This window comes from Erinaceus europaeus, chromosome 11, assembly GCF_950295315.1.
Source record: "Erinaceus europaeus chromosome 11, mEriEur2.1, whole genome shotgun sequence".
Taxonomy (NCBI): Eukaryota; Metazoa; Chordata; class Mammalia; order Eulipotyphla; family Erinaceidae; genus Erinaceus; species Erinaceus europaeus.
In genome coordinates, this window is record NC_080172.1 from 118,710,003 (window position 1) to 118,737,725 (window position 27,723).

At 46.4% G+C, this 27,723-nt stretch overlaps 1 protein-coding gene across 2 annotated transcripts; it reads right to left on the reverse strand.

Moving 5' to 3' along the window:
• Positions 1-360: 360 nt before the first annotated feature.
• On the reverse strand, positions 361-27,661 carry LOC107523242 (phospholipase A2, membrane associated-like). Of its 2 annotated transcripts, none has more exons than XM_060200945.1 (5): positions 27,504-27,661; positions 26,826-26,872; positions 1,971-2,115; positions 1,643-1,749; positions 361-798 (listed from the first exon to the last, which is right to left on the reverse strand). In XM_060200945.1, exons 2-5 carry the CDS (start codon positions 26,860-26,862, stop codon positions 656-658), a joined length of 432 nt encoding a protein of 143 aa, XP_060056928.1. In that variant the 5' UTR covers positions 26,863-26,872; positions 27,504-27,661; the 3' UTR covers positions 361-655. The 2 variants fall into 2 exon arrangements, with proteins under 2 accessions (XP_060056928.1, XP_060056927.1); XM_060200944.1 differs by lacking the exons at positions 26,826-26,872; positions 27,504-27,661 and adding exons at positions 2,313-2,359; positions 2,975-3,396.
• Positions 27,662-27,723: the final 62 nt, after the last annotated feature.

Here is a 27,723-nt window from a genome sequence, read left to right on the forward strand (position 1 = left end):
CTGGCTCTCTGGGTGTCTCTTGTGATGACAATAGTGATGGGGAGAGACCTGCCAATCCCGGGTTTGTATTCCTGGCCTGTTCTGAGGTTCAGAGCTCTAGCCCTGAGCTATGCCCCTCACCTGTCCCTGGTCTCTTCAGTTTCTCCAACAAGCCCACACAGCTGGTGCCCAAGCCTCTCCATTTAGACCAGGAACTAGGCTAGACTTCCTGTGGGGCCACTGGGGAGCTGACTCAGACTCTGACAGCACCACCCATCTTAGTCCCTTCCCGTCTAGTTCCTGTGTCATTTATTCCCTCTTCCTAGCAGTTGATGGAGGCAGGGGTGTGATGTCCCTGGTACACACAGTCACACATAGTGCTCCAGTCAGTTGCTTTATTGAGAAGACCATCCAAGAAATGCAGCTTCTCCATTCTAAGGAGAGAGTAGGACTTGGTGCAGAAGAGTGGGAAAGGGGGAATTTCCTGCTGGCTGAGAGCAAGTGGGAAGGAGATGAGACACACCTGCCCCAGGCTGCAGGCTCCTGTGTGGAGCTAGAAGGGACTCTGAGCAGAGAGGGGGTGGTTCTTCATTGTAGGACAGGGGCTGGGACATGGGATGGGGGTGCAAGAGAAGGAAACCCAGCAGGAGCAGATGAGGTTTGAGTGTCCACTGGCCTAGCACCTTGGGTTCACTCCTTTGCAGTTGTTGTGGTCATATTTTTCATATTTCTTCTTGAAAGTTTTCTTATTTCTTGCAAGACATTTGGCCACAGCTTTATCACATTCACACACTTTATTGCTACAGAAGTTTGCTTTCACTGAAATTGTAAGAGAAGGAACCAGTGGAGAAATTATTAATTATATATGGCTTTTTGGGGTCTCTGTGGTCAAGACCTACCTCTGACTTCCAGAATCTTCTATGATGGGCAATCCCCTGTCCCAATCTCTCAGTTTAGATTGTTCTTTTGTATGGAGATATACTCTGTGCCTTCAGGTCTCTGGTACCCTGCCTCCTAAGGACAGTAGCAGCTAAACCATGGGAGTCCTCCTTGAGACCGATGTTTTTGCCTTGCTAATGGATTTTCTCATGGCAAAGGCCCTGAGTTCATGGGACATGACATTATCGTGCAGATCATCACAGCCATACCATTCTCTTTGCAGAGACTGACCTCTGGGGCTTGTGTGAGCTGGTGCTGGCCAATGAGCTCCCAAGTGGAATGTAGTAGAAAGCTCTGTGAATGACTTTTATCCTTTCTCCAGCCAGAGAGGTGTCCATGCGGCAGCATGTGTAACCATGAGGGCACCGCACATGGAGACCCTGCCTCAGCCTTGGTATTTTTTAAGTATTTACTTTTAAAATATTAATTAACTAGTAATTATTTTTTCTAGATCACTGCTCAGCTATGGCTTATGGTGGTGCTGGGCTTTGAACATACGGCCTCAAGTCTCATGCATGGGAGCCTCTCCTTGTATATGTTTACTGTCTCCCTAGACCGTATTGGTATTGTAGTGGCTTCCTACTGCTCTAAGAGCATGTCCTACAGAGGGTCTCCTTCCTCCTCTCTTTCTCCTTCTGTCTCAGCACACTGCCCACCACAGATGGCATTCCATACACACACACACAGAGAGAGAAATAAGTGCAGGGAGAAGTCTTGTCCTTACCACAGCTGATATGATTCCATTTGTAGTCAATGTTGTAGGTGGTTGATCTGGGATTGCACCCAGCTCTCTCCAGATTGTGATAGCAGCAGTTAAGAGCAACACAGCACCTGTTGGCACAGCCCCCATTGGGTACCAATCAACCAGAGGTCACTCAGTCTCCCCCTTTCCTTTAGGGAGTGATTCTGTGTCTGCCCCATGTCCGAGCAGAGTCTCCTTTCTGCTTGAAGGCTCCTGGGGTCTATTCTGTGGGGGAGCCTGTGACACCCCTGTGGTGTGCAGCCCTGCAGGGTCTGCATGAGCGCTAGGGAGGGTGGGCTGGTGTCCTCACTTGTCTGTGGCATCCACAGGGGACCCTTTTCCTTCCCAGCCGCAGTGACAGCCGTACTGGCCATAAGCATGTGCTGCTTCCTTTCCAGTAGCCATTGTGATCATTTTCTCCAAACTCCATGAGGACTCATCAGCCCTCAGCAGACCTGGCAGGAAATTGTCCCTTGATGAGGGTGATTGGGACTGAGCCTCTCGTAACTCCCAGAGTCCTCCCACCCCCTCCCACCGGGGACTCTTCCTGCAGGAGAAAGGTCTGCAGCCACAGCAGACAGGAAGGCCCTGGTGAAGGCCTCTTTCTCTCCATGGGCTGCCCCCTGCACCCCAGGGCAGGGTCTGCTCTTACCAAAGTTCAGGATCATTGCCAACAGCAAGACCTTCATACTGAGCCTTCTGGGGGGAGAATCACATGCTGGTTAGCCTGACTCCTCTCCCAGGTAGAGATGTCATCTGCTCTGTGTCCTGCTGTCCCTCAGGAGACTCCAGGGGACAGGCAGGCAGGAGCCCCACCCTCAGACTGTGTGCAGGTGACCCCCTCAGCTCACACAGAGGACACAAGGCGAGAACCTGTGCAGACCCCCAGACCATCACCAATCCAGCACTTTTTCATATGACTCCTTTCCCAGATTTGGGGTGTTGATCTATCATTTAACTGCTCTTTCTTGCCCCCACATTCCAATTATGTGTGGGAAGTTCACTCATGAACTGTTATCCCCAGTACTTTTTTTTCACAATTGTCACAGAGCAGCCTTGTTTCAAAAGTTTTGTAAGACCTGAAACATATACACATGCCCAGAGTTATGCTTGCAGATACACTCTTGAGTTCAACGACCAGTGCAGACTTCACTCATTACCAAATAGATGACTTCTGATAAAAGCAGAATCACATATCATAAGCATGCAACCTTGTCTGCACCATCAGGCTCGCTCTCTCTCTCTCTCTCTCTCTGTTCTCAAAAGCATAGGAATTCATATGCACAGACAAAGATATCAATTCTGGACACAAACCTTCAAGAGAATGCTGAGCCGGTGCCTCCAGTCTTTCCTTCTTTACTTGCAGTCCGAGTCCTTAAATAACTGCTCCTTGGGGAGCTGAGACTTTCTGGGTTATGTGAAGCAGTGGGGTGTGGTCTGTGATGGACAGCCTTTGGCCTGCCAGTGACTCTGGGTAATCCCTTCAGTGTCCCTAATCACTGCTGGCCAGAGGTGATGCAGGAAACCCTGTTTGCTGTTAGTTGCTGCCAAAAACTGATCCTGTTGTGTAATCTTTCTTTGGGCCTGGCTCCTGACAGTCATTCCCTGAAGCATCTCTGGGAGTGACCACCCTACATCTTCTGGATGCTGCTCCCAGGAGAGGCCAGGCCCCTGTGCTGCTGTGGGCTGTGGGCTGCTCTGCACAGTGTTGGGGACATGGACTGAGGGAGGTTGGGGGCTCTGTGCTGGGACATATGGCATCTGGGAAGTGGGAGGGAATTTCATGGTGTGATTCTTCCTCCTCCTCCCCTTCCCCTGAGAGTGTCTGGCCCTGGGCAAAGACAGAGCTGACCTGCCTGGCCTCCTCAGTGCATAGATAGCCCTGCCTCCACCTCACCCCAGGCGTCACCTTCTTGGAGCCACAGCTGAGGAATTGTCCTCTGATTTACCGCTCTTTCTCCTGCAGCCACAGGAACTGTGTTACTGGTCAGTCACCCCACTGCTCCTTAGTATCTGCAAGACCCCACCTCCCTCCATCTTATTTATGCACTCCCTAGTCCCGGTTCAAGACACTGGGCAGCCTTGCCTGTGGAGCTCACTCTGCCCCTCACAGCCTCCAGATTTGCCCACCCAGGAGCAGTAGTGGGGGAGAGAGTGAGCACAGGCAGGAGGAGAGAGACCACCTGCAGCAGCCCTGTCTACTCTTCCCTCACTCTGTTCCTAGAGCAAAGCACTGGGTTCTGAGTCACAGGGTGACTGTGTGGCCTACTCTGCAGAGGCCTGCAGGTCTGCCAGATCTTCACTTGGGTGTGGGTAAATGACACTATTGCCCTATCTTTCCACCCTGTTATCTATACCTCAAATCAGAGAATCTTTGTATTTCAACACAGCTATAGTTGGCCTAGGCCTCTTTCAGATCCCTCTTCCCCCCTTCACTGATCATCTCTAATAGGAACATCATCATAATCCCTCTTGTGGGCCTTTACAGGGTCTTGTCCTCACTATAGAGCACCTATGGTGGGGGCTGCCCCACACTCTGGAGCAAGGCTGGTCAGCCTACTCTGCCACTGGAGGAAGATGTGTCCTGAAATGAATGCAGTCTAGGGGGTTCCCAGCTGTGGCCATGGATTGTGAGCTCAGACTGACAGGGACTCAGAGGTCACAGAGACACCTGTGCTAAATGTGAATTGACATGGGCCTTGGGTTAGATCCATGAGGAAACAGGTAATGACATGTATATATTTTCTTCAATATTGGGAGATACTCTCTGCCCTGTATTGGGCCAATGATGCATGTGTGTGTGTGTGTGTGTGTGTGTGTGTGTGTGAGAGAGAGAGAGAGAGAGAGAGAGAGAGACAGATGACCCAGGAACCAGGATCATGGCGGCAAGGCAATTCAAATCTTTATTCATTCAAGTGCCCCAGAGTCAGGGGGTAGCACACCTGGTTAAGCCATGTGGTGCAAACTACAATGGCTGGCGTCAGCCTCCTGGTCTGCCTGCATGCCTCTCCAGGCCAGACAAGGGAAAAGCCAAGTCGGAAATGGAAGTGGCTTGACAATACCATACATGGTTAGGAAAGGGGCGGAGAAAGGTGAAAGGGGCTGTGAATGGTGGGGGCTTCCTTAGCAACTGTTTATAGGGGTTTTGTCATTTATTAGACAAAGCAGAAGATTGATATATAGATAATAAAAGGACAGGCTATAGTATCAAGGAATGCAGGGTGGAGCAGGGGGAGCTGGCTTAATATTTTAAGGAATGTCGGCCTCCTGGAGACAGAAAAATGTGGAGTGTTTTGTGAGGCAGGGAGTCTGATATGACATAGTAAACCTTTGGGGTTCCTGTGTCCCCCTTGTTCAACTTCTTGGTAGAGAGACTGGCAGGATGGATGCACCCCTCAGGTCAAGCCCTGCCAGGACCTACCACATCCTCACAATTTCCCTACAGCCCTGATCCAGATTTCTGGCCCTGTTCTCAACTCTGACACTGTCTTCCCAGACAATAGTTTAAGTTTACTGTATGTTGATTATCAGGCTTGGGCAAAAAGTTACTAAAGTCATGGGTCCCTTGCAACTTACCTAAACAGACTTTCTAGCTTTGTCACACATGAAGACCCTAATTTCATTTGTTCTATTTCTATGTTTGGTTCCTGATCATTAAATAATTGGTCCTGATTTATATCTTACCACTTTTCAGCCACCAAGTTCAAGATGTTACTATGATGCCATCGTGACTTCCCTGGGCAGACAACCTTACCACTGTGTCCTGGTACCTCCCCTCCCCAGAGCCCTGCCCCACTAGAGAAAGATAGAAACAGACAGACTGGGGGTGTGGATCCACCTGCCAACACCCATGTCCTGTGCAGAAGCAATTACAGAAGCCAGACCTCCCACTTTCTGCACCCCATAAAGAATTTTGGTTCCTACTCCCAGAGGAACAAAACATAGGGAAGCTTCCAATGGAGGGGATGAGATATAGAAATCTGGTGGTGGAAACTGCGTGGAATTGTACCCCTGTTATCTTACAGTCTTGTTAATCATTATCAAATCACTAAGAAAAAATTGAGCAAAAAATGGTTGCACTATTTTGGTGCTCTGATCATGGGTTTGTAGTGGAGGCAGCACAGCCTCCTCCCTGCTGCCTGAAAGCCACCAGCAGGCTTCATCTGAAGCCACATTATGCTCTGTCACAGCCCTGTGCTGAATCTGAACTCCCAAGGTCTCAGGCATGGCCTCCTTTAGGACACAGGGACTCTGGGTCATGAAGGCAGAGTCACCAGGGAGCAATATCCAAGATCACAGGCATCCCCTTTGGGATGAGCAGACAAGCCCAGGTGGAGTCTTGGTGGAGCCTGAGTGGCAGTCAGAGGCCTGAAGGTTACAGAGAGCAGTTGACACAGGTGTCCAGCGGACAGGGTTTAACAAGTGCTGTGACTGCGAACATCCTGGGAACATGGTAAATGCAGAGTTACGGCTGCACACCGATCACCAATTTTTACGGGCTACTGAGCATGGAGAGCAGCTGCTCAAACACACAATCCTGTGAAGTCTGTCAGGATGGGAGACCTGAGAGTGATGCAGGGGGCAGGGCCCATGATCCCCCTGACTCTGTGTCTTTTCAATCGATAGCCCTTAAGGCCCCTGATAACTTACTCTTTCCCCTTCTCATGTTTACTTCTCAATTTATTGATGACTTTTAAAAAGTGGGAAGGTGAGGGGCAGCGCAGAGGTTGTTATTAGATTAGATTAGTTTTTGAACTGTTCACTTGTGAATAAAGAAATACTGCTTCTCTGCTCAGCCATGTGTCCCTGATCGTCTGTCTACTGCCGCGAAGCTAGCACAGCATACTGGCACCGTGAACTATGACTGACACCAGTGAAGAGACTTTTCCAGAAAAGATCAAGTATTCAGCAAGAGGAATCTTTCTTTTTCTTTTAATTTCCTTAAACATATTTATAATGCCATACACAGGACTTTTCTTGTGTAAGGAAAGAGATGAGGCTTTTAAATTTATTTTTATTTATTGACTTAATAATGACAGATAAGACTGTTGAATAAGAGATACAATTCCACACAGTTCCCACCACCAGAGTCCCATGTCCCATCCCCTCCATTAGAGCATCCTGTTCTTTATCTCTCTAGGAGTTTGAACAAAAATTATTTATGGGGACCAGAAGGTGGGAGGTCTGGCTCCTTTAATTGATTCTCCACTAGATATGAGCATTGGCAGATGGATCCATACCCCCAGCATGTCTCTGTCTTTCTCTAGTGGGGCAGGGCTCTGGGGTGGTGGGGTTCCAGGACCCATTGGTGAGGTGTCTGCCCAGGGGATTCATGTTGGCCTCATGGAACCATCTGCAAATTGGTGGCTTAAAAAGCCTTAAGATATAAAGCAGAGCAAGTTGTTTAGTAATCCATCAGGAACCCAAAGGTAAGAATATATTAGGTGAGACTTGGGGTCTCCATTAAGGAAAAAGCTAGTAGGTCTATTTTAGGTACATTCCAGGGGGTCCATAACTTTACTAATTTTTTCCTGAGCCTGACAGCCAACATGCAGGTGGGCTAAAGGTGTTGTCTGACTAGATGGTGTCAGAGTTTGAATGAGGAGTAGAAAGCTGGATCAGGGGAGAAAGTGGCTCCCAAATATGGGAAAGGCATATAAATACTGTTAACTATAAACCCCACTCATCTGATCTGGGGCCCATATTCAGCACAGTAGCCTGTGTAAACTCTGCATCCCTGTCAGTCTGAGCTCAAAGTCCATGGTCACAGCTGGGAACATTCTAGGCTGTCCCTGTTTCAGGACCTGCCTTCCCGAGTGGCAGAATATGTTGACCCAGCCTCCCTCCAGAAAGTGGAGCAGCCCCTAGATTGTTGACCATCACTGAGAGCAATGCCCTGTGAATGCCCTCAGGAAGTTCCACTGTGTTGTTCCTGATGGACATGACCAGAGGTGATGGAGAGAGGGATCTATTAGAATTCTAGGCCCTTGATGTGGCTTGTATTTGTTTCTGACAATGTTGGGTATGAAATAAACACCATCTCTGCTTCCCAAATTTAGCCAAATCTTTCCCTGGACTTTCTCCAGGACAAAGCCATGGAGGAATTCTATTCCCTGGGGGAAAAACACCACACTAATCCCTTTATGCAGCAGGAAGGGACCATAGAAACATTGTGGGAAGACTTTCCCACCTTTCAACTGGCAACGTGTGGACTTGAGCCCCATGCAGAGGAGCATGGGAAGGAAAGTATGAGAGACACAGTACCTTTATCATCATCACCATCTTCATCATCAGAAGCAGCAATTCTCAACATGCCACTTAATCTGCAGGTAGCTTCTAGGTATGTTTGTATGCATGTATTTATGTATGTGTGTAAGTGTACACAAAGCAAGGGTCTTACATATGGTAAATACTCAGTTCTGGGCCACTGGGCTCATTCACATACAGCTGAGAAAATGGGAAGAGACATGAAACCAGTGATGGCTCTCTTCCCATAAGCCCTCCAAGTGGTGTGGGACTTGAACCTGTAATATACTGATGGCAGTCCAGGAACCTTCCCTGGTCTCTGAGCTCCTTATCCCATTCAGGCTTTTATGTAACCACACTGTGCACTGGAGTCCCCCTTCAGCAAGGGAGGATGATTCATGTCACAAGTGGTGGAACAGTGCTGCAGGTGTTCTTCTGTCTCCTCCTGCCCTACCATCTTTAGGGGCTGCATAGTGAAGACTCCTTGAGAAGAATGTCCGCAAACACTCTCCAGCCTTATGAAATGCCACATCTGTGCACAAGATGTCTTAGGGAAATACAGCAGTTCTGAGTTGATGCACATCTTGGGATACGCAGGAGCTAAAGTCCATCACATCGGTGCCCTGAGTATAATCTATGCAGGGGCCACGCACAGTCACCCAGCAAGTGGCACTCCAACTGGCCCAGAAGATCCCTGAATGATGGTGGGAAATAACCTTCAGGAGTGGGCAGGCCCAACCTCATCACCTTCTGTTCTCCTGCAAATAAAGTCCAGGATGCTAGGCTAGTAAGAAGTTGAGCAGGGATGTAGCAGAACGTTAACTGTGTGGACACCTTGAGATTCACATCACAGGTCACATGTGCACTGAAAGGTCATGAAGGATGGATAGAATGAGGGCCCAGATGTTGGGCACCACTGGGTGCACCCACCTTCCCAGGCTGAAGGCGCATCAGCACACACCATGCAGAAAGTATGGACTCCAGCTGCCAAGCCATTAAGACCAACACTCTTCCTTCTCCAGGAAGCTTTTCTGTCAGGGAGGCAGGGCTGGATCTCTGGATTTCTCTTGTGATGACAATAGTGATGGGGAGAGACCTGCCAATCCCGGGTTTGTATTCCTGGCCTGTTTTGAGGTCCAGAGCTCTAGCCCTGAGCTATGCCCCTCACCTCTCTCTGGCATCTTCAGTTTCTCCAACAAGCCCACACAACTGGTCCCCAAGTATCTCCATTTAGACCAGGGAACTAGGCTAGACTTCCTGTGGGGCCACTGGGGAGTTGACTCAGACTCTGACAGCACCACCCATCTTAGTCCCTTCCCATCTAATTCCTGTATCATTTATTCCCTCTTCCTAGCAGTTGATAGAGGCAGGGGTGTGATGCCCCTGGTACACACAGTCACACACAATGTTCCAGTCAGTTGCTTTATTGAGAAGAGAATTCAAGGAATGCAGCTTCTCCATTCTAAGGAGAGAGTAGTACTTGGTGCAGAAGGGTGGGAATGGGGGAATTTCCTACTGCCTGAGAGTAAGGGGGGAGGAGATCAGACACACCTGCCATAGGATGCAGGCTCCTGTGTGGAGCTAGAAGGGACTATGAGCAGAGAGGGGGTGGTTCTTCACTCCAGGGCAGGGGCTGGGGCATGGAATGGGGGTGCAATAGAAGGAAACTCAGCAGGAGGAGATGGAGGTGAGTGTGTGCAGGTTCTCAGCACTTTGGGGACTTTCCACGGCACTTCTTTTTTTCATAGTATTGATATTTCCTATGGTAAGTATTCTTATTTTTTGAAAAGCAGAGGGCCAAAGTTTTATCACATTCACAAATTCCAGCCAGACAGTAGTTTTGACGTGCTGAAATTGTAAGAGAAGGAACCAGATGGTGAGGACATTGTTAATTATATATGGCTTTTTGTGGGATCCCTGTGCTCAAGACATACCTCTGACTTCTTGAAGTTTCTGTGGTGGGGAAATCCCATGTCGAACCCCCCAGTCTAGGTAGTTTTGTCAGAAATAGACACACTCCACACTCTGTGCCTTCAGAGTCTGGTAACCTGCCTCCTGAGGACAGTAGCAGCTAAGCCACTAGAGTCCTTCATGAGACCACTGTTGTTGCCTTGCTAAATGTTCTGTTCATGGGCAAAGGTCCTAGGTCTTGGGTCCAGAGGACATGTCATTATTGTGCAGATCATAATAGCCATACCATTATCACCCAACCTGCTCTCAGCTCTGGCTTATGGTGATGCTGGGCATTGAGACTGCCACCTCAAGCCCCAGGCATGGGAGCCTTTCTACGATCACCATGCTGTCTCCCCAGCCACACTGGAACTGTGGTGACTTCCTCTAACTAAGAGCATGTCCTATGGAGGGTCTCCTTCCTTCTTTCTTTCTCCCTCTGTCTCAGCACAGTGCCCACCACAGTGGGCATTCCATACACACAGAGAGAAGTAGATACAGTGGGAGGTGTTGTACTTACAACACTTGATATGTTTCCAGTGGTAGTCAATCTGATAGGTGACTTTTTTTTTCCTGCAGCCAACACTCTCCAGGCGGCGAAGACAACAGTTATGCTCAGCACAACACCTGTTTTCACAGCCCCCGTCAGGATTCCCATCAACCCAAGGTCACACAGTCTTCCCCTAGGCTCTAAGAAGTTACCCCATGTCTGTGATCATGACCTATACCAGAGTCTCCTTCATGCTCACAACCTTTCTGCTGGGCTCTTCTGGGATCAGTGCTATGCCAAGCCCTGTAGGGTCAGCTTGAGCACTGAGGAAGGAAGGATAGGGGCCTCACCTGTCTATTGCATCCACAGGGGATCCATTATGTCTGAAGATACAGTTGCAGCCATAGTCATCAAAAGCAGTTGTAGCTTTTCTTCCAACTGCCTTCACAATCATTCTCTCCAAATTCCACTTAGCCCCATTGGCCCCCAGCAGACCTGGCAGAAATTTGTCCCATGATGAGGGTTATGGGGACTGATTCTCCTGTAGCTCCATTATTCTCTCTGCCACCCCCTCCCACAGGGGACTCTTCCTGCAGGAGAAAGGCCTTCAGCCACGACAGACAGGAAGGCCCTGATGAAGGCCTGTTTCTTTCCATGGGCTGCCCCCTGTGCCCCAGGGCAGGGTCTGCTCTTACCAAAGGCCATGATCGCTGCCAACAGGAAGACCTTCATGCCGAGCCTTCTGGGGGAGAATCACACGCTGGTTAGGCTAACTCCTCTCTCCCAGGTGGAGATGGAGATGGCATCTTCTCTGTGTCCTGCTGTGTCCTCTGTGTCTCTTAGGAGACTCCAGGGGACAGGCAGGCTGGAGCCCCACCTCAGACTGTGTGCAGGTAACCCCCTCATCTCACAGAGAGGACACAAGGGGAGAACCTATGGAGACCCCCTGGACCATCCCAAACTCAGCTCTTTTTTATGTGTCTTCTTTCCCAGATTTGGGGTGTTGATCTACAGCTCTTGCTTGTCCCCACATTACAATCATGTGTGAAAAAATTATTCACACAACAAACAAATAGGAAAAAGGTGGCCAGGCCTGGTGCACCTGCTCACAACAAACAAATAGGAAAAAGGTGGCCAGGCCTGGTGTACCTGCTCACGTGCACACATTACAGTTTATAAGGACACAGGTTCACATCCCTGGTCCACACCTGCTGGTGGGAAGCTTCCTGAATGGTAAATCAGTGGTCTATGTGTCTCTCTACTTTTCTAACTCCTCCTTTTCTCTTAATTTCTGTCTCTATCCAATAATAAGTAAATAAAAATTATTAAATATTATTGATTCTGATCCCTAGTATTTTCTCTCAAATGTCACACAGCAGCCTTCTTTGAAAAGCTTTATAAGATCTGACACATATACAATGGCCAGAGTTGTGTTTGCAGTCAACTCTTGAGTTCAACAACCGGTGCAGACTTCACTCCTTACCACATAGACAATTTCTTGTATAAGAAGAATCTCATGCATGCAACCTTGTCTAGTCAGTCTTTCTCTCTCTCTCTCATTCTCTCTCTCTGTCTCTGTCTCTCTCTTTCTCTCTCTCTCTCTCTCTCTCTCTCTCTCTCAGTTCTTTTAAGTGTAGGAAGTCATATGCACACACAAAGGTGTCAATTCTGGACACGAACCTTCAAGAGAATGCTGAGCCGATGCCTCCAGTCTTTCCTTCTTTACTTACAGTCTGAGTCCTTAAATAACTGCTCCTTTGGGGAGCTGAGAATTGCTGGATATTATGAAGTGGTAGGGTGTGGTCTGTGATGGACATCTTTGGCCTGCCAGTGGACCTAGGTAATCCCTTCAGTGTCCCTAATCACTGCTGGCCAGAGGTGAGGCAGGAAACCCTGTTTGCTGTTAGTTGCTGCCAAAAACTGGTCTTGTGCAATTTTGGGGGGGCTGGCTCCTGACATATCCATTCCCTGAAGCAGCTCTGGGAGTGACCACCCTACATCTTCTGGATGCTGCTCCCAGGAGATGCCAGGCCCCTGTGCTGCTGTGGGCTGTGGGCTGCTCTGCACAGTGTTGGGGACATGGACTGAGGGAGGTTGGGGGCTCTGTGCTGGGATATGTGGCATCTGGGAAGTGGGAGGGAATTTCATGGTGTGATTCTTCTCCTCCTCCCCTTCCCCTGAGAGTGTCTGGCCCTGGGCCAAGGCCGAGCTGACCTGCCTGGCCTCCTCTGTGCATAGCCCTGCCTCCACCTCATCCCAAGCCTCACCTCCTTGGAGCCACAGCTAAGGAACTGTCCTATGATTTACCTCTTTCTCCTGCAGCCACAGGGACTGTCTGACTGGTCAATCATAGCAAAGCTCTTTAAAAACTGCAGAACAACCCTTCCATCCTTTTAAAACTTATTTTATAGTGACTTAATAATGTTTAACGTGATTGTGGGATAACAGTGGTACAAGTCCATGTAATTTCTACAAGCAGAGTTCTGTGTCCCATCCCTTCCATTTGAAGCTTCCCTATTCTTTATCCCTCTGGGAGTATGGACCAGAATCTTTATGGGATGCAGAAGGTGGATGTCTGGCTTTCGTAACTGCATCTTCTCTAAAAATGGGTATTTGCAAGTGTTTTCATGCTCTCAGAATTTTTATATCTTTCCCTATAGGGGAAGGATTCAGCATGGGTGAGAATCCAGTACACAGTGGAGATGTTGTCTTCCCAGGGAAGTCAGGTTGACATCAGGGTAGCATCTGTGAGTGGCTGGGTGAAAAGCATTAAGATATAATGCAGAATCAATGATTTAATCATTAAGAATATAAATTTAAGTGGACCGCAGATAAGACTGTGGTCTTCATGTTGCAGGAAACTTGAAATTCTGTTTTAGACATATTTCTATTGCCCCTTCCCAGTCTCAGTTCCAAGACACTGGACAGCCTTGCCTGTGCAGCTGACTCTACCCCTTACATCCTCAAGAGCTACTTCAGGGAATCAGGGAGGGGGGCAGAGAGTGAGCACCCCTGCAGAGGGTTTTGGCAGATGGAATGAGGAGAGAGACCACCTGCCGCAGCCCTGTCTACTCTTCCCTCATGGGGTTCCAAGAGCCAAGCACTGGGTTCTGAGTTACAGGGTGACTCTGTGGCCTACTCTGTAGAGGCCTGCTGGTCTCCCAGACCTTAGTGTGAAGGTGAGATAGAATTGCCTTGTTTTGTCATCCCATCATGTAGGGCTCTTTATGGAATCCTTGGATTTCCACACAGACATGATGGGCCTAACTTGTAACAGACCCCTCTCTGGTCACTTCCATCAGGAATGTCATCACGAGCCCTCCTGTGGGCCTTCCAGGATCTGCCCTCACTGCAGAGAAGCCATGGTGGGGACTCCCTCAACAATCTGAAGGGAGCCTGGTCAGCCTGCAATGCCCCTCAAGGAAGATGGATCCTGACATGAGTGCAGTCTTGAATGTTCCTGCTGTGACCACGGACTGTGAGCTCAGACTGAAAGGGACTTGAGGTCACACAGGTTCCTGTGCTAAATATGAGTAGACCTTGGCTCTGGGTCAGATCATAGGGTAAACTCTGAATGACCTTTATATATTTTCTTAAAGTTCAGGGGCTACTCTCTGCCCTGATCCAGTTTTCTAGTCCTATTCTCAACTCTGACACCATCTTCCCAGACTATATTTTTAGTCCATCAGCATGTTAGCTGTCAGGCTCAGGTAAAAATTACTAAACTCATGGGTCCCTTGAAACATTCCTAAAATAGACTTCTTAGCTTCTTCCCACATGAAGAAAAACCCTAATTGCATTCCTCCCTTTGGGTTTCTGTTTATTGACCAGTCTGTCCTGCTTTGTATCTTACCACCTTTAACCACCAAGTTTCCAAAGTAGCCAGGTCTTTGCTGTTCTGACTTTGCTGGGGAGATGACCTCAACGATATGTCCTGGAGCATCACCTCTCCAAAGCCCTACCACACAAGGGAAAGACAGACAGGCTGGGTGTATTGATCCACCTGCCAATGCCCATGCACATTTAAAAAGCAATTACAGATGCCGGAACTACCACCTTCTGCACCCCATAAAGAATTTTGGTTCCTACTTCCAGAGGGACAAAACATAGGGAATCTTCCAATGGAGGGGATGAGATATAGAAATCTGGTGGCGGCAACTGTGTGGAATTGTACCCCTGTTATCTTACAGTCTTGTTAATCATTATTAAATCACTAAGAAAAAACTGAACAAAAGATGGTTGCACTATTTTGGTGCTCTGATCATGGGTTTGTAGTGGAGGCAGCACAGCCTCCTCCCTGCTGCCTGAAAGCCGTCAGCAGGCTTCATCTGAAGCCACACTGTGCCCTGTCACAGCCCTGTGCTGAATCTGAACTCCCACGGTCTCAGGTGTGGCCTCCTTTAGGACACAGGGACTCTGGGTCATGAAGGCAGAGTCACCAGGGAGCAATATCCAAGATCACAGTCTTCCCCTTTGGGATGAGCAGACAAGCCCAGGTGGAGTCTTGGTGGAGCCTGAGTGGCAGTCAGAGGCCAGAAGGCTCCAGAGAGCAGTTGACACAGGTGTCCAGTGGACAGGGTTTAATAAGTGCTGTGACTGCAAACATCCTGGGAACACGGCAAATGCAGAGTTACGGCTGCACACAGGTCACTGCTTTTTACTGCGCTGCTGAGCACGGAGAGCAGCTGCTCAAACACACAGGCCAGTGAAGTCTGTCAGGACGGGAGGCCCCAGAGTGATGCAGGGGGCAGGGCCCATGCTCCTCCTGACTCTGTGTCTTTTCAATCTATAGACCTTAAGGCCCTGGATAACTTCATCTTTCCCCTCCTCATGTTTAATTCTTGATTTGTTAACACCTAAAAAGTGGGAAGGTGATGGGCAAGCAAGAGGATCAGGAGTTGAGAAGTTACTTTACTTGATGGAGGCTCTAGGTTTCTTCCTCAGGACCATGTGATGTGTGTGTAGCAAAGGTAGAAATGTTCGAGCAGTGCCTCTCTCTCTCTATCTGTCTCTGTCTCTCTTTCTCTCTCTCCATCTTCAGGTAACCCTGCTGAAAAGAACATGTGAGGGTAGAAGAGATAACCTGGTAATTATGCAAACAGACTTTTATGCCTGAGATTCCAAGGTCCCTGGTTCAATCCCCTGTATCATCATAACCTAGACTTGAACTGAGCTTTGGTACGAAGCACACCCATACAAAGAGATCTGTTCATAGCAGCACAATTTGTAACAGCCCAAACCTGGAAGCAACCCAGGGGCCCAGCAATAATGACTGGCTGAGGAAGTTGTGGTCTATATACCGCATGGAATACTAACTATTAAAAATTGTGCATTCATCTTCTTCCTTTCACCTTTGATGGAGATCGAAGGAATTATGTAAATTGAGATAATCTAGAAAGAGAAGTGTCGGGTTGCATTATGGTGGAGAGAGAAGAGACCAGGAACTCTTGGAGGAGCAGGAGCACAAATCTTTATTCACATGGATGACCCAGAATTGGGTGTGAGCACAGCAGTTTAGGCCACATGGAACTAGCAACGTGGCCACCTCCCACTATGACCACCAGCCCTTCTCCGTGTCATGTTGTGGAAGAGAAAAGAGAGCAAAAGCAGAAACAGGAGAGGATTTTATGGGAGTATTCTGGAAGTGGCATGTCAGGTTGGGATTGGCTAGGAAAGGGGGTGGAGAGAGGCAAAAGGCATTTTGGGAAGGTGGAAGCATCCTTAGCAACTTTTGCAATGGTTTTAAGTGAATTAGCAATACTCTGAGGGGATAACGTGGTGGTGGTGGGGATCTATAAATAATACTTGCATGGAAATACAGTGGCTTTTGGGCCCTGCCAGTGTTCAACCACATCTGCACAATTTCCCAACACCTCCCCCTTTCCTTTTTATCTAATGGCCATAGTATAGAAACTTTAGAGTGGAGCAGGCTTAATGTTTTTTAAGGAATTACAGGCTCAGGTGGGAAGATGTTGGATGTTTTTGTCGGGGAGGGAAGACTTACATGGCCACCAACCTTGTGAGATTTATGTGTCCCCCTGTGCTCAACTCCTCTGTAGAGAGAGAGACTTACTTAGAGGGACTCTGTCATAGGTTAAGCTCTTCCAGGCTACACCATTTACTCACAATATTTTTATATCTTTCTCTTATCTTTCTATCTAATCATCACATTTAAGTGGGTCAATGTCTGTAAAAGAGTCCATCTTTGAAAGAGGAGTAGTAGTGTAGGGGTGAACAGAAACCTTTTCGGTATATACCTGAATTATATTGTGCAGGCATTTTCAAAAGAACTGGAATAAGACAGGGAGGGATAAGTAAGAGTAGCAAGGACAGCGTGAAACTGAAGAGAGGCCTGGTAGGAGGAGAGGGTAGAAACGGGGCACTGCCTGACAGGCACAGGAGTGGGGGCCTGATAGGCCGAGGGGTGAGGGGGGTGCTCTGGCATTGCGAAGTCCCAAGACCGCTGGTGCTAAGGTCTATGAACTGCTACAGTCAGTCCTCGAGAAGTCCAGCAGTGAAAAGGGAGTGTCCAAAGGTGTATCATCAAGTCCAATAGAAGCATCAGTCCAATGCCAATGACCAGGGGAAGAAATGCCGCACGTCTATATTGATGGGGGAGGACAGCCACTGGAACTTTGCTTCTCTGTAGAGAGTGAGCTGGAACCACCAAAATGTGACAGATGAAGAAGCAGCAAGATGGGCAGACAGCAATGGGCAAGAGAAAGACAGTAAGAAAGTTTTGTCCTTGGAGTCTGTGAATCAGGTTCTTCAGATTGTGTCAGGTCACACCATGGGCTTCAGGGGGGGCACCACTGTAGTTGTGCCATCTAGTGGGTGATATCAGAGTGTGCAGGGGTCCTGATGGTTTTCTTGGGATTCCTGTGAAGGAAACACAAACAAATCTGCTTCCCATGGTTAGCAGGGCATCTGGTTCGAAATTTTATGGATATATTTGAGAATGCCATGCTTCTGCCACAGTGCCCCCATTACTGTGGGAGTGGAGGTAAAGATCAGAAGATTTACTGGAAAGGAGAAGGAGAACTGAATAAGGTCCATGTCCTGGAGAGCCTGGTTAACCCTTTCCAGTGCCAAGGAGGCTTCGGGGGTTATCAAACACTTTGAGGAGGGCTGTTTGTTTCCTTTTAAAGGATCAAATAGTGGTTGCAGGCAGCTAGTAAGCAGATAAAGATGCTGCCTAAGGCAATTTAAATTTCCAAGAAAACTTTGTAAAGAAGCAAGAGTGAGATTAGAAGGAAAAGTAACACAAGGTTTTAAGGGACAAATCTGTGTTAAAAAAATCTCGTAGCCTAAAAAAGATATTGGAGGAATTAGCTGTACTTTCTCAGTAGCTACATTAAGGCTGCTTTTTTTTTTAAAGGAAGGGATAAGAAAATCACATAGGGCAGAGAGAGCTGTATCTAATTCTCCCCATATTAAGAAGTCATCCATATAATGAAAAACCTTAAGGCCCTTATGAATATATGGCAAAAGGGCAGATTTAACATCCTCTTGACAAACAGTTGGACTATTGGCCATGCCCTGGGGCAGTACCACCCATTCAAATCTATCAGCAGGGCTGGTGTTATTAATAGAAGGAACAGAGAAGGCAAAACATTTACAATCTTGTGGGTGCAAGGGAATTGAGAAACAACAATCCTGTATATCAATAGCTATGATTGGAATCCCTGTGGGAATTGCAGAAGCAAGAGGCAAACCCCTTTGGGGGGAGTCCCAGACCTGCATGGTTTTGTTAGCCACATGGAGATCTTGGAGGAGGTGCCATTTTCCCAAGTGCTTTTTAATCACAAAGACAGGAGTATTCCATGGGCTCCGGGAATGGTGAATGTATCCAAAAGGCAATTGCTCTTGGACGAGCTCTTTTAAGATTTCTAGCTTCTCCCTAGGCAAAGGCCACTGCTCCACCCAGACAGGCTCGTTAGAAAGTCAATCTAAGCGGGGAGTTCTGTTATGAACAGTGGCAGTTAGTATTGGGGGTGCTGGTCGGATCAAGAAGTCTCACGTGATCAGTGAGAGTTTGGACAATGTTTCATGATGGCCTTTCTGGCCCTTTGCTGTTTATTCTGGTCACAGCATTCTGGTCACAGCATTCTGGTCACAGCATTCTGGTCACAGTGTTTCTTGGGGGTGGCCATCGTTCCTGTACATTGTAAACACATCTGTATTCAGGCTGATCAACCAGCTATCTGATCATATGTTTTCTTTGGTTTGTAACAACCCTTCCTGGTGACCTGGGGCTCCTTGCCCTGCCTGCCCTCAAGGTTTGGTTTTCCAGTCAAAACTAATTCACCCTCTCTTTCCTACTATACCATTTCATGTTTCCTCATCCATATCAGCTCTCTGTTTCATTTCTTCTTCTTAAATTTTTTAAAGTTTTTTTACATATATAACTTTTATTTAAAAAATGTAAACACTGAAGAGACCAACCATAGTATAAGAAGGGTACAATTCCACATAGTTCCCACTACCAGGACTCTGTATCCTAATCCCTCCTTTGATAGCTTTCCTATTATTTTAAAAAATTATTTCTACATTTAATTAAAATAGATTAGGCAAAAAACCCCAAACAAAGAAAGTATAAGAATAAAGTGAACCTGGATCCTCACACATTGTAAGCTATCTGCTCAACCTGTGCCCCACAACCTGACCATATGTGCCCTCCCCCTTCCCTCCTAGGTAACCACTATAGTTTAAAATTTAAATATGGGACGTGTTATGTCTGGTTGTTTATTCTAAGTATGTGTGTTCAGTTCTCTAAATTACACATATTAATGAAACCATTCTATAACTTTCCTTTACCTCCTTGCTTATTTCACTAAGCATAATGTTCTCAAGATACATCAATTTTATCCTAAAGGATGTAAAATCATCTTTTTTATTGTTTAGTAGTACTCCATTGAGTATACATCCCATAACTTTTTAAACTAGTCATCTGTGGAGGGACATTTTGGTTGCTTCCAAATGTTTGCTATTGTGGATAACACAGCTATGAACATAGGAGTACATACATCCCTTCAAATTAGTTGTATTATCTCCTTTGGATAAATGCCTAAGAGTGGGATTGCTGGGTCATAAGGTATTTTCTTCTGTATTTGCTTAAGGATTCTCCATACTGTTCTCCATAATGATTGTACCATTTTGCATTCCCACGAGCAGTGTATTAGGATTCCTTTCTCTCCACATCCTTTCCAACATTTATCCTCTCCTGTTTTATTGATGAAGGCCATTATTACAGGTGTAAGGTGGTATATCTCAATGTGGTTTTAACTTGCATTTCTCTGATGATAAGTGCATTAGATGATTTCTGCATATGTCTGTGGGCCATGTGTATCTCTTCTTGGGAGAACTGTCTATGCATGTCCTCTGCCCACTGTTTTATTGGGTTCTTCTTTTTGTTCAGTTGTATGAGTTCTTTATAGATGTTTGATATCAACTGCTTGTTTGAAGTATGATGTGTGAATATGTTCCCCCATTTGCTGGGTTTCCTGTTTATTTTTATGGAGTTTTTTTTTGATGTACGGAAGCTTTTTAAATTGATATAGTACCATTTGCTCAATCTTGATTTTGTTTACCTTGCCCATGGGACGAAGTCTCCAAATATGTCTTTGGTGTTAATGTCATGAAATGTTTCACTAATATGTTCTTCTATGTATTTAATACTTTCAGGTATGATACACATATATTTGATCCACTTTGAGTTAATTTGGTATATGATGTTAATTGGTGGTCTAGTTTCAATGTTCTACATGTGGCTGTCCAACTCTACCAACACCATTTGTTAAAGAGACTTTCTTCCCCCCCAATGGGCATATTTGACCCCTTTGTCATATATGAGGTGTCTGTACATGTATGGACTGAGTTCTGGACTCTCCAACCTATTTAATTGATCCATATGACTGTTTTTTCCCAATACCACACTGTTTTAATTACTACTGCTTTGTACTATAACCTGAAGTCAGGAATTGTGATGCCTCCATTTTTCTTCTTTTTCCTTAGGAATGTTTTTGCTATTCATGATTTTTTAAAGTTCCACATATAATTTTGAATATGTTTAATTTCCTTGAACTATGTCATTGGGATTTTAAGAGATTGTGTTGAATCTATAGATTGCTTTTGGCAAAATTGCTATTTTAATGATATTTATTCTCCCATCCATGAACAGGGGATGTTCTTCCATTTCTTTGTGTCATCCTGTGTTTCTTTTAACAGTGTCTTACAGTTTTCCTTGAAAGGTCACTTATATCCTTTGTTAGATTTATTCCTAGGTATTTGACCTTCATAGATTCAATTGTAAATGATATTGGTTCCTTCAGTTTCATTTATTCTGACCCATCTTTTGCATAATAAATGCCACAAATGTGTCCTGCAGCTCCACTTTCCCAGAGCCCCACCCTACTAGGGAAAGAGAGAGGCAGACTGGGAGTACAGATCGACCAGTCAATGGCCATGTTCAATGGGGAAGCAATTACAGAAGCCAGACCTTCCAGCTTCTGCAACACACAATGACCTTGGGTCCATACTCCCAGAGGGATAAAGAATGGGAAAGGTATCAGGGGAAGGGATGGGATACGGAGATCAGGTGGTGGGAATTGTGTGGAGTTGTAGCCCTCCTATCCTACGGTTTTGTTAATGTCTCCTTTTTAAAAAATAAATTAATTAATTTAAAAAAGAAATGTAACAGATTTATTGGTATTGATTTTGTAGCCTGCTATTTTAAAGAATTTATTGATGATTTTTAATAGTTTCTTGGTAGAGTTTATGGGGTCTTCTAGGTATACCAGCATATCATCTGCAAATAATGAGAGTTTAACTTCATCTTTTCCAATTTGGATTCCTTTAATATCTATTTCTTATCTGATTGTGATGGCAAGGACTTCTAGGACTATGTTGAATAAAAATGGTGAAAGTGGGCACCCTTGTCTATTTCCTGATTTTAGGGGAAAAGTTTCCAATTTTTCCCCATTGACTGTGATATTAGCCATGGGCTTATCATATATAGTCTTTATTATGTTGAGGAATTTTCCTTCCACTCCCAGTTTCTCTAGAGTCTTTATCATAAATGGGGTTTGCACCTTGTCAAATGCTTTCTCTGTATCTACTGATAAAGTCATGTGATTGTTGTCTTTCTTTTTGCTGATATAGTGGTTTACATTTATTGACATACAATGTTGAACCATCCCTGTTTCCCAGGGATGAATCCCACTTGATTTTGGAGGATTATTCTCTTAATATGTTGTTGTATTTGATTAGCCACGATTTTGTTGAGGATCTTTGCATCAATGTTGATCAGGGATATAGGTCTATAGTTTTCTCTTTTGGTGGGATCCTTTCCTGCTTTGGAGGTCAGGGTGATGTTAGCCTCATAGAATGTGTTTGGGAGTGATCCCTCTTCTTCTATTTTCTGGAAGAGTTTGAGGAGGATGAATGTTAATTCTTCTTTGACTGTTTTGTAAAATTCATTAGTACAGCCATCAGGGCCTGGGATTTTTGCTCTGGGGTAGGCTTTTGATTACTGTTTTTAATGTATTTACTAGTGATTGTCCTGTTAAGTTTATCTACTTCCTCTTGTGTCAATACTGGCAGTTGGTATGACTCTAAGAATGTGTCCATTTCTTCTAAGTTGTCAAATTTGGTTCCATACAGATGCTCATAATATTCTTGCATAATCTTTTGAATCTCTACCTCATCTATTGTAATATGTCCTCTTTCATTTTTGAGTGATTTTACCATAGCATTCTCTCTTTTTCTCTTGGTGAGTGTAGCTAGTGTCTTATCTATTTTATTTATCCTTTCAAAGAAGCAGCTCTTGGTGTCGTTAATCCTCCTAATGTTCTTCTTGTTTTCTATTTCATTTATTTCTGCTCTGATTTTGACCATTTCCTGTCTCCTGCTGACTGTTGGTTCTTTCTCTTGCTCTACTTCTAGTTGATTGAGGTGGGTTCTTAGATGTTTTACTAGTGATTTATTCTGTTTATTAATTTGGGCCTGTATTGCTATGAACATCCCTCTCAGCACTGATTTTGATGCATCACATAGGATCTGGTAACTGTTTTCTTCATTTACATTGGTAACAAGGTAATTCTTAATTTCTTTTTTGATCTCTTTAGTGATTCATTTATTGTTAAGCAGCATATTGTTTTGTCTCCAGGCTTGGGAAAATTTTTTTCCCTTTTGGATTTATTTATAGTTTCATGCCTTCTTGGTCTGAGATGATGCATTTTATAATTTTAATATTTACTCTGGACACAGCCTGAAGTGAAGTATACCGAGGTAGTACTCACCTCTTTGTTTCCAAATGTACAGTGTTGGTTATTGTTGGCCAGCAGGTGGTGATGCTTCGATCTCTGGGTTTCACTTGTTTGTATAATCTGTGGCATTGTGTGTGGGGGGAAGGGATGTTTCGGGCTACATTGTGGGATGTTGTATGCTTTACATTGGGTTCTAGTTCTCCCCCACTGAGAGAATTAGATCAGTCCAGTTAAATTTTGCGGGCCCGCTTGGCCCCGCCCCAGAGGAACCCCGCCAGAGTTGCTGAGTTCCTGAGTTCGAGAGGAAGAGAGAGAGGGCCAGAGGGTTCCTGAGTTGGAGAGTTTCAGGGTTACAGAGTAAGAGAGAGTTCCACAGTGGAAGAGTTTCAGAGGGTTCCCCAGTAAGAGAGTTCCAGAGTTCCAGAGTGAGAGAGTTCGAGGGTTCCTGAGTTCGAGAGTAAAAGAAAGAGTGCTTGCGCCGCCGCAAAGAGACAGCAGAGTTCTGTTTGGTGATTAGTTTGTCTTAGTTTATGAATCGTTGTTCCTGAATAAAGAAATACAGCTTCCCTGCCCAGCCATTGTCTCCGCGTCTCTGTTACCCGCCGTGAAGCAAGCCAGCCCGGCCAGAGCCTCCGAAATTTTAACAACAGTGGGATATCTGAGTTTTCTGTACTTGTCTTAAACTCAGACTGAGAAAAAACAAAAATAAACAAAAAAAATCCTGAGTCAAAGGTTGAGAGGTTTTTAAGCTCCAATTTCTTTTCTTCTGGAAAGTTTGATAACTACACTACTGTCCAAGATTCTTTGGTGCTGATTCTTTGTACTGTGCTGTCCGCCTGGAGTCTGGATTTGACTGTGAATTCCAACTCATGCCCTTATTTCCCCAAATGTGAGGGCAGACACCCACATAAAGCTGTGGATTATTTCAGCTGTAGATTATGTGTCCAATTCAATCTCTTTTGTTCAGTATTTGTTTCAGGGAGAGCGGAGGTCCAATTACTCCTACTTCAAAAACCATGCCTGATGGAAGTAATTCATTTCCTATTTTATGTGACACAATCTCACTCACTCACTCACAAAGGTACAGTTGGGGAAGCTACCTCCAAGATCTTGGAAGTGATAAAGGTCACCAGACAGGAAATTTCAGACACTGGCACCAGATCACAGTCCAGAGGAGGAGTAGGGCTCTGGGTGCTCAGAATTCTAGGACTCTGGCCACAAAGGTCTAAGATGTCTCTATTCAGAAAATTGGATCTCAGAGCAAATAATTTTCCCAGTGAAGAGGCTTTTCCAGGAAAAGCCTGAGGATATATATATATATATATATATATATATATATATATATACATATACATATATGACAGGATTGTGATTAGAGATAGCTAGATCGAACTGCATCCCCATTCATCAATAAAGATTGAACTGCATTCCCAGCTCAGCCATGAGTCCCTGGTTGTCTCTCTCCCACCTACGAAGCTAGCCCGGACCGGCACATCTTGGGATATGCAGGAGCTAAAGTCTATCACACCTGTGCCCTGAGAAGAAGCTATGCAGGGGCCACACACAGTTACCCTAGTGACGATGACTTAGCAGCAGGTGGCACTGCAACTGGCCAAGAAGATCCATGAATGATGGATGGGAAGTAACCTTCAGGAGTGGGCAGGTCCAACCTCACCACCTGCTAGGCTAGTACAAGTTTGAGCAGGGCTGTAGCAGAATGTTAACTGTGTGGATACCCTGAGATTCCCATCACAGGCATCATGAGCACTGACAGGCTGAGAGGGATAGATAGACTGAGAGCCCAGATGTTGGGCACCACTGCATGGACCCACCTTCCCCATGCTGAAGGCTCATGAGCACACGTCATGCAGAAAGTATGGACTCCAGCTGCCAAGCCATTAAACCAACACTCTTCCTTACCCTTGAAGCTTCTCTGTCAGGGAGGTAGGGCTGACTCTCTGGGTGTCTCTTGTGTTGACAATGGTGATGGGGAGAGACCTGCCAATCCAGGCTTTGTATTCATGGCCTCTTCTGAGGTCCAGTGCTCTAGCCCTGAGCTATGCCTCTCACCTCTCCTTGGCCTCTTCAGTTTCTCCAACAAGCCCACACAGCTGGTGCCCAAGTATCTCCATTTAGACCAGGGAACTAGGCTAGATTTCCTGTGGGGCCACTGTGGAGTTAACTCAGACTGATAGCACCACCCATCTTAGACCCTTCCCATCTAGTTCCTGTGTCATTCATTCCCTCTTCCTAGCAGTTGATGGAGGCAGGGGTGTGATGCCCCTGGTACACACAGTCACACACAGTGTTCCAGTCAGCTGCTTTATTGAGAAGAGTATGCAAGGAATGCAGCTCCTCCATTCTAAGGAGAAAGTAGGACTTGATGCAGAGGAGTGGGAAAGGGGGAATTTCCTGCTGCCTAAGAGCAAGTGGGGAGGAAATCAGACACACCTGCCCTGGGCTGCAGGCTCCTGTGAGGAGCTAGAAGGGACTCTGAGCAGAGAGGGGGGTGGTTCTTCACTCCAGGACAGGGGCTGGAGCATGGGATGGGGTGCAAGCGAAGGAAACACAGCAGGAGGTGTTGAAGGTTGAAGGTTGAGTGTCCATGGGCTCTCAGCATTTTGGGGGCGCTCCACGGCACCTTTTTTCACTATAGTATTGATATTTTCTATTATAAGAATGTCTATTTCTTGTGAAGCAGTGGGCCAAAGCTTTATCACATTCACAAACTTGAGCTGGACAGTAGTTTTGACTTGCTGAAATTGTAAGAGAAGGAACCCGAGATGGAAAAATTGTTAATTTTATATGGCTTTTTGTGGGAACCCTTGGGGCAAGACACACCTTTGACCTCCAGGAGCTTCTTTGGTGGGGCAATCCCCAGTCCCAACACCTAGATATAGATAGCTCTGGTAGATGGATGTGCCTTTAGGACTCTGATACTCTGCCTCCTGAGGACAGTAGCAGCTAAGCCCTAGGAGTCCTTCCTGAGAGCACTGCATCTCTTTTGTGCTCTGCACTTAGACCATGGAACTAGGTTAGACTTCCTGTGGGGCCACTGAGGCAGACTCAGACTCTTCCAGGACTGTAGGGAACCTTCCCTAGCATGGAGGCCATGGCAATCAGAAAATGTCTTGTTCTGAGGCCCTGTGAAGATCCCTATTTTCTTCATTCCTGATGTTTACCAGTTTCATATCATGTTCCAGGCTGAGGTCCTGAATCTTTACCAACATTATATTTGCTCTGTCTTTTCAAAGCATTTATATCATTTTTATTTGAGTGATACAGACATTGAAGTCCTCAGCTCTGGGTTATGGTGGTGCTATGCATTGTACCTGTGACCTCAAGTATCAGACATAAGAGCCTTTCTAGAATTATCATGCTGTATCCCCAGCCCATACTGGTACTGTAGTGGATTTGCTACTCAGCTAAGAGAAAGTTCTATGGAGGGTCTCCTTCCTTCTCTCTTGCTCTCTCTGTCTCAGTACAGTGCTCACCACAGTGGACATCCCATACACACAGAGAAGAAGATATAATTGGAGGTGTTGTACATACAGCAGTTGATATCTTTCCAGTTGTAGTCAATCTGGTAGAATATTTTCTTGGTCTTGCAGCCAACATTCTCTGCACGGCGATAGCAGCAGTTATGTGCAGCACAGCACCTGTTGGCACAGCCCCCATCAGGATTCCCATAAACGTTTGGTCACAGAGTCTTTCCCTTGGCTCTAGAGAGTGCTTCCGTGTCTGTGACATGACCTATACCAGAGTATCCTTCATACTTGCAGCCTTTCTCCTGGGTCTTCCTGGGGTCAGTGATGTGCCCAGCCCTCCAGGATCCACATGAGCACAGGAGAGGGAGGACTGGGGGCCTCACCTGTCTGTGGCATCCACGGGTGTTCCTTTTTGTCTGAAGCCACAGTTGCAGCCATAGTCACCAAAAGCAGAGGCAGCTTCCCTTCCAACTGCCTTCAAGATCATTCTGTCCAAATTCCACTTAGCCTCAATGGCCCCCAGAAGACCTGGCAGGAAATTGTCCCCTGATGAGACTGAGGGTAACTGAGCACCCCATAACTTTCATAGACTCCCCCACCCCCTCCCTCAGGGGACTCTTCCTGCAGGAGAGAGGCCTGCAGCCGTGGCAGATAGGAAGGCCCTGATGAAGGCCTGTTTTTTTATGGGCTGTCCCCCTGTGCCCCAGGGCAAGGCCTGCTCTTACCAAAGGCCATGATCACTGCCAACAGCAAGACCTTCATGCTGAGCCTTCTGGGGGGAGAATCACATGCTGGTTAGCCTGACTCCTCTCCCAGGTGGAGATGGCATCTGCTCTGTTTCCTGCTGTCCCTCAGGAGACTCCAGGGCACAGTCAGGCAGGATCCCCACCTCCAGACTGTATGCAGGTGACCCCCTCAGCTCACACAGAGGACACAAGGTGAGAACCCATGGAGACCCCCTGGACCACCCCAATCCAGCACTTTTCATGTGGCTCCTTTCCCAGATTTGGGGTGTTGATCTACCAATTTGCAGCATTGTTTATCTCCACATTGCAATCATGTGTGGAAAATCTATCCTGAACTGTCATCCCCAGTATTTTTTGTCACATGTAACCCAGCAGACTTCCTTGAGAAGCACTGTAAGACCTGACACATATACACATGTCCAGTTATGCCTGCAGACACACTCTTGAGTTAAACTACCAGTGCAGACTTCACTCCCCATCACATAGATGATCTCTTGTATATGCAGAATCACATGAGCACAACCATGTCTGCACCATCAGACTCCCCCCTCTCTCCTTCTCCATCTCCTTCTCTCTGTCTCTGTATCTCTATCTCTCAGTTCTCATAAGTCTAGGAAGTCGTATGAACACACAAAGGTGTCAGTGCTGGGCACAAACCTTCAGAGAATGCTGAGCCGATGCCTCCAGTCTTTCCTTCTTTACTTGCAGTCCGAGGCCTTAAATAACTGCTCCCCGGGAAGCTGAGACTTTCTGGGTTTTGTGAAGTGGTGAGGTGTGGTCTGTGATGGACAGCCTTTGGCTTGCCAGTGGCCCTGGGTAATCCTTTCAGTGTCCTTAATCGCCAATGGCCAGAGGTGAGGCTGGAAACCCTGCTGCC

Excerpts from the sequence above, each read along its gene's own strand:
- LOC107523242 (XM_060200945.1), bottom strand. The coding sequence starts at position 26,862 with ATGAAGGTCTTGCTGTTGGCAGTGATCATGGCCTTTG. Across the intron at positions 2,116-26,825 it reads GGCAGTGATCATGGCCTTTG|GTCTGCTGAGGGCTGATGAG; the intron begins GTAAGAGCAGGC and ends ATTTCCTGCCAG. Across the intron at positions 1,750-1,970 it reads CCTGTGGATGCCACAGACAA|GTGCTGTGTTGCTCTTAACT; the intron begins GTGAGGACACCA and ends CTGTGCCAACAG.